At 55.3% G+C, this 8714-nt stretch overlaps 1 protein-coding gene across 3 annotated transcripts in view; it reads left to right on the top strand.

Moving 5' to 3' along the window:
• CPD (carboxypeptidase D) overlaps positions 1-8714 on the top strand; it is a 43648-nt gene that overhangs the window by 8620 nt on the left and 26314 nt on the right. For 2 of the 3 annotated variants that reach the window (XM_019511227.1, XM_019511226.1), the window contains exons 1-2: positions 41-195; positions 3623-3870. In XM_019511227.1, coding sequence (XP_019366772.1) covers positions 56-195; positions 3623-3870 — 388 coding nt within the window. In that variant the 5' untranslated portion in view covers positions 41-55. Of the gene's footprint in view, positions 1-40; positions 196-3622; positions 3871-8714 lie in introns of those variants that run through there. The other variant, XM_019511228.1, reaches the window with a different exon arrangement.

Genomic DNA, 8714 nt, shown 5'->3' with positions numbered 1-8714 from the left:
CGAGGGCGCCTGCCAGGGCCAGGACCAGGACCAGGACCAGGGCGACGCGGACGACATGGGCGCCGGGCCCGGCCGCGCCAACGCCTTGGGCCGCGACCTCAACCGCAGCTTCCCCGACCAGTTCGCCCCCGGCCCGCCCGACTTGCGCCCCGTGCCCGAGGTGCGCGCCCTCATGGCCTGGATGCGCAGCAACAAGTAAGAGCCGCGGGCGCCCCGCCCGCCCCTCCCTCGCGTCTGTCGCCCACGGCACCCGCGTCGTCTGCCGTCTGTATCGTCGGTGACATCCATGACATCTGTCATCCATGTCTATATCGTCTATGGCATGTCGTCTGTCATCCATGTCGTCTGTGACATCTGTGGTCTATGTCGCTTGTCATTTATGACATCTGTGACATGTCTATATCATCTTTGACATGTTGTCTGTGACATCTGTGTCATCCATCATGACATCGTAACCCACGCCGCGCCCTGCGGAAGGGGTTGGTGTCGTCCCTGCGCCCCAGCTACTTGACTCCAGCCCCCTTTTATCTTGAGTGTCTGGTTTTTTGGCTGCGTGCAGCCGCGGACGGGCGCAGCGTGTGCCTGCCTGCGATGCTGGCGGCTAGGATGCGTGTCGTGGCCCCGCGGGTTTGACCTGCCTTTCCCCGGGACGTCTGAATGGAGGGGGTGGATAGCGGCCTTGGCGTGAGCAAGTGGAGGGGGAAGTTGGTAGCAGCCTGCGGGTCCTGTGGTTGGAGGGAGCTGGGCTGTTCTCGGCGGGGGCAGGTGACAGACGGAGCCGCGGGCTCCAGTTGCAGCGAGGGAAGTTGAAGTTGGATATTAGGAAAAACCTCTCGCTAGGAGGGTAGTGAGATCTTATAACAGGTTGCACAGAGCGGTGGTGCAGTCTCCATCCTTGGAGGTGTTTAGGACCCATCAAAAAAATGACGTAGTTGGGGCTGGTCCTGCTTGGAGCAGGGGTTGCACTAGATGAGACCTCCTGAGGTCCCTTCCACCCTCTTTGTCTATGACAGTGCCACGGTTATGTATGGCACCGTGCACACCTCGCGTGCACCAAACGTGGGTAGTTGGGGATGATGCAGTCGGGGCCAGTCCTGTTTGGAGCAGTGGCTGGACTGGATGTGACCTCCTGGGGTCCCTTCCCACCCGCATTGCCTGTAATTGTATGAACAGGGGCTGCAGTGGCTCGGGGGTCGCATGCCACTTGCTTGGTGTAGCTGGCCAGACGCAAGTTTCATTAAAGGCGAAACTGGTGTTTTGTTGCGGGCTTCGCCGCAGCTCCGTCTGTGACCCCTGCCGAGGATCAGGAGCTCCCTCCGGGATTAGCTGTGGCCCTTTAGACCTGGAGCAGGAGTGTGTCTTGCCACACCTGGCTCTTCAGACCAGGGGGCTGGGTGCTAGTTGTGAGAAGCAGTGTTTCCCAGTCCCTTCCAGGCTTGAGTTTTCATGATAAATTTTCCCTTGTTTGTCACATCTGCTGTGGCAGAGAAATGGTGGGCTGGGCTGCTCCAGGTGCAGGCTTTGCCATCAGAGTCATAGACAACGATGGCTGCAAGGGCCCTCGGGAGGTCACATCTAGTCCACCCCCCTGCTCCAAGCAGGACCAGCCCCAGCTACATCACCCCAGCCAAAACTAGACTGAACTTGCTGAGGGCAAACCTGGAGAGGATTGTGGAGTGGTTACCCCTGAATAGCATCGACGGAGCCAGCACGTCCCCATGGGACAGGGGTGCATGGTGTCATGCCAGCAGTTTTGGCGTTCGTTAGACCTTATTAATGAGAGCAGCTTGAGCAGAGCTGACCTGAGGGACTGCAACAAAGTGCGTCCGTCTTCAAAGAACTCTTCAGGGCTTGGTTGGATAAAGGCTGTAAGTTGGAAGCAACTGCAGTTAAATGCCAGTGGGCACTTAAATGGGCGAGAGCAGAATTGCCCTGTGAAGAATTTGAGGTGTAACCGGCTTTGCATGTGGCCATCGGCTGGTGCCAGGGAGGATCCAGTGCTCTAACTAAAGAAGAGTCGCTTGGCTGTGTTCATGATGTGGCTCTCGATCGGGCCAACTTCCCTGGCAGGCTGGGACAGGACTCTAGGTCCGAGCCCACGGCGTTATCTTGCAGAGGGAAATCCTGTGGGTTCAAAACGCCATTTAACCATCCATTAAGAAAGATGATGTTTGCACAAACCCTCATCAAAAAGCAGCTTGGTGCCAGATCTGGATGGGAACAATGCAGCCCTTTGTGCTTTCCTCGGCCCAGCCATGGTGGTTAATGCTGTTACAATTGCTGTACTAATTTAATCGCTGGTACAAAGCGAGTGAGTAAACAAAACGGTTTGTTTCAGAAATCCTGCGGGGTTGGAATGCTGTTCCCCGGCTCGGCCAGCCTCCCTATAACATGCTAGATGGAGCAAGGAGGCGATCGGGCCAGCTCTGCTGGTACGTAACAAATGCCAGTTGGAGCAAGCAAACCTGAGTTCTCCTCCTCTCCAAATCTGCAGAGTTGAAGGAGCACAGAGGTGTTGAGTGCCTCAGGTGTGTTCAGGCACCTGCGGCTGCCTGTGACGAGGCTAAAGAAAAGGTGGACGGGGGGGACGACAACGATGACCTGCTGCTGTCCTAGGCAGCCGCCTTCTAGGAAACTGTCTGTCTGCACAATGGGTGCATCTTAAACACCTCTCCGCAGGTCAGCCCTGCCCTACGTCTTGGCTTGAGTCCTGTTCAAAGCTGAGCCTATACAAAAATATGCAGCTCTGCCTTCCTGTATCATAGAGTGAAGCAACACGTTTGTCCCACCTCCCGGGACGTTGAATTGGACAGTGAATAACCGATCTGGTTTTGCAGCCTGCTGCAAAATTCTGCTGACTTCTCGTGCTCAGGTGGCGCTCAGAGCCTCTCCGCAGGGCTCCTGGCTCTGAAAACTTCCATTTTCAGGACATGTGGATGCTCCTATCGGAGCAGACGCACAATGGACTAGTGGCAGCTGCGTTAAGCTGTGGCTGCCATGGTGATGCTTCAGTCCCTAGGCAGCAGAGGCGAAAGCCTTCTCCTTTGATCTGCAGATGGCCAATCTGTGCAGGGCTCTGGAGGAGCCCTCCTTTGAACTTTATCTAGCAATGAGCTGCAGTCCCAGCAGCCCAAGCCTCAGAGGAGGTAGGCTGTACCACAAAAGGCAAACTAATCCTTTTTGATGGAATAATAAGGCATTCCTGCACTGAACTCCCAGTGGCTGCGACACCTCTGCTCATTTGCACTGTCTAAAGCTGGCAGGGTGTAATGACTGCCTGTCTGGACCGGAGCGGACCGGGTCTGGGCTCTGAGTGTGCTGCTGGCAGCCCTATGATACGGGTTGGGTGCGTGCCTGATGTCGTGCAAATTCTAGCAGAACGCCTCATCTTGCCATTGTGTTTGGACAAAGGGGCGTTTACATCCTGTCCCAGCACGAACATCTTTTCAAGAGCTCCCCTGGTCCTCCCCGGCAGTGAGCCCCGAGGTGCTGAAACCGCTTTGGAGCACTTTGGGATGGAAGGGGCTCCCTTGGTCTGGCTGGTGGGTGGGCGGTGGCGGTTCCTGCTGCCTGATGTGCGCTCGCTGGTTCTAACCAACACGTGCTTTCTCCCCAAATGCAGGTTTGTGCTTTCCGGGAATCTGCATGGAGGCTCTGTGGTGGCGAGCTACCCCTACGATGACTCTCCCACTCATCAGTCTTCCGGCGTCTACAGCAAATCAGCCGATGATGAAGTATTCAAGTACCTGGCGAAAGCCTATGCTTCACACCACCCCATCATGAAAACTGGCACCCCGAACTGCCCGGGGGAGGAAGATGAGACTTTCAAAGATGGCATCACCAACGGCGCCCATTGGTACGACGTGGAAGGTAAGCTGTTGTGTCACCGCGCTGAGCAGGGCTGTGCGCTGATGGAACGTTTCATAGAAACCCCACTTTGCCCTGCTGCAGAGCACGGGCCGTCTTAACCCGCAGTGCTTGTCAGTGAACATTAGGAACTGCAGCGTGGCTGCTGCAGAAAGGGGATGGGAGAGGAAGGGGTTTTTAGTTTTTAGCATAGCTTTTGGGAAGCAAAGCAGCACGGTGTAATAGGGGAGCAGGTGCTCAGTGGATTATACTTTGAGACCTGTTGTGTGAATTTTGTTGCAATAAAAGAGCCCAGAGCGGGAAGGGTGTTAGCCTGACCCTGTTTACCATCATGTGGTTCCCCAGCGTTTGGGGCTGAGAATACAGAGACCATGGCCCGTTGTGAGTGCCACAGTAAAGAGCTGAGACTCTGGTTGCTTTGGACAGATGAGGCTCTGCACTTGCATGGAAGATTACAAAGCTTACTGAAGCTTTTAGACAAACCCAGTGAATCTACGCACCCGCTTCCTGCTGACTTATGTTGGGAACTAGCTATCCAAGCTACTTGAGTGCAGGGGAAAATCTTTTCTCTTCAGCACGCTCTGGAGTGTTGGGGACGGTGCTTTCTGCACAGGGAGCTCAGATACTTGGGGCCGCTCAAAGTGTTCTTTCATTTATTTCCCAGCCAAGTCGATCAGACCACCAAATCCAAAACCTCACGTCCAGGGAAAGTGGAAAATTCGGTTTTACCTGCATACCTTGCAGCCTAGTGCAAGGCTGCAGGGCTGGGTTTGCAGAGGAAGCCCGGGGAATATAGAACTGCAGTGCTGCGCCATCCAGCAGCTCCGCTTTATTCTTCTGACTTTTGTGTTCAGAACTTGAGTTCTCCCACTTCTCCTTGAGCTTTGGGGCTGACTTACCAGAGCCCCCTTTTAGGGCTTCCAGGGGAAATAGTAAGAATGAGCTCAATCCCTAGCAGACCTCCTATCCACTTTGATACAAGGGTGAATGCATCGGTTTTTGATGGGAAGGGGCCCAGAACAGTAGCTGAGTATAAATGGATGGCTTTCCCTTGCACTGCTTGGGGGATGTGGTGTCACGGTGAAGCCCAGCTCTCTGGGTGTTTGCCTGGCTCACGAATCCTGGGGGCTGGCAGCATCCTGAGGGAGAAGGCGTCTGGACGGATCACACTCACCTGCGTTGACTTGGCAGACAGAGCACTTTCTGGGGACCACTAAACAGAACTTGCATAATTGAAATGGGGAAGTGGTGCATGCGGAGCCCAGCTGCCGTCTGGAGTCTCAGCATCTGATGCTGGGGTTACAGAGCGAGCTCCAACCAGGCAGCAGGCTCAGGTTAGTTTGGAGCAGTAATTCCTGGAGGGTGTTGTGTTTCTGAAGCCTGGGCTTAGACAGCGACTGATGGGCGTTAGCCCTTCTTGGGGAGGAATTGGAGCACTGCCAGCACTCATCCATGCGCTGGAGGGTGGGGGGAGCCTTTGTTGCGCCCCATTCACTGATTCACGGCTGAGGATTTTGCTGTTCAAATAACACATGGTCTGATGTGGTTTCCATAATTGCTTCTCTACTGCAGCCTGGCAAGCCTGCCCATGCAGGGAGGAGCTGCATTTATCAGCTCAAGGTTCACTCTGCTGGCATGTGCAGTCCAGTATGAGCAAAGATTTGTGGAAAACCTCATGACTGCTTATGAGTAAACCAGGATATCCTGGAAGAGTGGAGCTCCCCCTCACAAAGGACTGCCACCAGGGTAAACGTCCGAGTCAGGCGGCTCTTTGCTAATGTAATGTGTTCTGTCCTTCAAATGGGACAGTTGACGTAGTTCTGCGGTAAGCAAGGCACAAGGGAGGGCAGGGCCTGAAATCCTCCATCCCCACTTCCTCCTCTGAGTAGGTGCTTCTAACGTGCCTCCTGTATCGGACACTGGCACGGTAAAATAAATCCCTCGGGGTGTAATCTGTGGAAGCTTGGTGCAATAGCTGTCCGGAGCAGCTTGAGCCTTCTGAGCAGCCGCTGCTGTTAGATGTGAGCTGAGGCGGGGGCTTCCGTAGGTCATTTCTGATGGAGGAGGTGACGAGGTGTGAAGGAATGTCTGCTCTGCTAGTGCAGTCACTGGGGCCCAACATCTGTCCAGCCCCCAGACACAGGCGGCTTCCAGCTTCCCTCACACCATCAGCTACAGGGAGCCGTGAACACTGACTCGGGCATTATCTCGTGCCTGGGGAAAAGTTACAGGCAGTGAAATTAGTAAAACAGAGGCTACCTTGCACACAAGGGGGCTGGATTGTTGACTCCTCTGGTGCGTTGGCACTGGCTCCTGGCCTCAAGGGCAGGTGAGAGTTGGCAGCCCGAGAGCAGCAGGGCACAAATGTTCTGTTTCTGCCTCATAAACACAACTTCACGTGCAGTTATAGTGTGGCTGTTAAATCAGTCCCGTGCAGGCTGGGTGCTTTTGCAGCCAGCAAGTTGGCCCCACTGTAAGGAGCTGGCATTTGAGATGTAATCCAAGGAAGCTGAGGGGCGGGGAAGGAAAACTAAGGCTTGTAGCAGGGACTAGCTGTGATGTGGCATTGGAGAGTCCCCATGCATCAGTTTTTACTGCAGGCAATGGGGGAGGGAGGGAAGCTAGGTGCATGCGTAGCCAGTGAAGTCACCAAACGCAAGCATGCACGTTACAGGTCCTCTGGCTTGTCCTGCTGTCAGAAACCCCTAGGTTCTGTCCTGGCACGGCAGCCCCTCGCCTGTGGTTTGGGATGTCATAGTGCTGTGGAGCCAGGCGCCTGGATGCTGATGGCCCTCGGCATGGCCCCCGGCTCGGCTTTCCAGAGAGGGCTGGGTCCTGCTCTCGACAAAGGTTGCGTCGCCTCTAGCACAAGGCTGCAAGAGGTTCAGGGCTGCATGTGCATAATGGATCAGTGTGTGCCAGGAATGAGGTCAGGCCCTAAGAGACTGCAAGCCAGAAAAAATAAAACGAATGAGAACATAATGTCTCAGCAGGTGTGCGGGTTCGTTCCTGCTGCATTTTATCTGATGGTGGAATCAGATGTGCCAGAAACCAAGCTGCCATGGGATTCTTTGTCTTGGAGGCACTGGTTTGGGCTTGCGCTGTTGCCAGATCCCATTAGCTCTTACTTTGGGGGTTGCAAATAATTCTGCCAGACTCAGTGCCACAGACAATGCTGCCGGTGTCATGAAGGTCAGGCCTTCGAGCTGCTGCTGAGCTTCACTTCCGTGTTGCAGCTCCTTCAGTAAATGCAGCTCTGACCTGGGCTGCTGCTGTCACACGCACAGGGGCTCTTCCTGCCTTTTCTTCAGCCCCCTGCACGCAAGGTCTGCGTTACTTGACTTCAGCACACAGTCAGGGTCATGGAGTGGTTAGCCTGCTGCGTGGGTGGTGGGTTGGGGCACTCTGGGAGGACTTCACCCTTGACATGTCCAGGGTTTAAAAAGGCAAGGTGCAGAAGCGCTTTGGAAATTCTTCTCTCCGAGACCCACGCACGTCCCATTCTCATGGAATAGCCGGGGCTTGTAAGTGGCTGCTTCGGGGGCCAGGTCAGTGGAGGCTGAGATTCATGGGTGTTTCACTCTGCAGACAGTCTGGGGGCTGGTCTTTCCGTGCTCCCTCTTAAAGTGATAACGCCCTTCCTCCTCTTCCTGGTAAAGTCCTACGGTCCGTGTGTCTGGATCTTTCCTGGAATCAGACTCAGGAGCGTTTCTGAGGTTGGCTGCGGGGAGGCAGGAAGAGGCTTGGTTCAGAGTGCAAAGCATGTGCTCGCTAGATAACATCCTGATTGGGCTATCTGAGAGCCACGGCTGAAATGCAAGGACGAGCCACATCCTGTGTCAGGCTGAATGCAGCAGGGCTCCAGACAACGGTATCCACCCTGAAATGGCTGGCCTGCGGGGCGTTGCTTCCTCAGCTGGTCTTTGTCAACACGGCGGGGCAAAGTGGGGAGTGGGGCCTCCATGAGCAGTGGTCATGGTGGAGCTGGGCTAGAATCTGCCTGGGGCATCTGGGGATTAGCTGCCATAGCAGTGGTGGTGAGAAGGGTTACAACTCCCTTCTTTGTGCGAGACTCTGGAGAAAAGTTGTTGGATGGATGCCCACAACGGGAGCCTCTGTCTATGATGGGACGAGAGGTGGTGACTCTCCCTCCCTCCATGGTTCAGTGATCGCTGGCTCATGGGCCCAGGCATTCTTCCGTCAGGCTGATGCTGCTGCCTGGAGCTTGCGACAGGGACGTGAGCAATCTGTCCTCTCTCCATACCATCCATTTAATCATGTCCACTGCTTGTTCTGTGCCGTGCAGGGCAGGCGGGATGCCTTCTGGGCTCTCTGCAATCACTGGGAACATTTGAGACAGATGATTCCTAGCCAGGTTTGGGACTAACGGGATGTGTTCCCCTGCCACCTTAGTGCTCCCTGAGGCAGGTTTCGCGGGTGTTTCTTCTGGAGCAGAGAGGCCATTTATAGACAGTAAAGCACAAATGTGATGCTAAGCCAGGCCAAGGTGTGGGTCTCATCGCTGGCGGGTGAATAGCGATGTGTTGGTACGGCAGGTTGGGGACAGTGCAGGTATGGACTCATGCCTTGCTGCTGCAGGTCTCTGGCTGTAGTGCACTGTTGAGGCCTCTTCTGAGGGCAAGGCTGTGCTGGCGAGTGAACCGCAGAGGCCACGTAGCCCTCATGGTTCTCTAGAGGCCGCTGGGCTCCGGGGTGCACAGAGTTGGAAGTGCCAGAGGAGCTCCAGACCGCCTCCAATCCCAGCTCATCCACCGAATAGCTGGCGCAGTGTGCTCGGCTTAGCCTTGACTTCGTGGCTGGACCAGGAGCCTGGGCTTGCCTGCTCT

Source organism: Gavialis gangeticus, unplaced genomic scaffold, assembly GCF_001723915.1.
Source record: "Gavialis gangeticus isolate Ggan-Ray unplaced genomic scaffold, GavGan_comp1, whole genome shotgun sequence".
Classification (NCBI taxonomy): Eukaryota; Metazoa; Chordata; order Crocodylia; family Gavialidae; genus Gavialis; species Gavialis gangeticus.
Note: the sequence above shows the minus strand (reverse complement) of the source record. Positions and strands in the feature narration are given on the sequence as shown.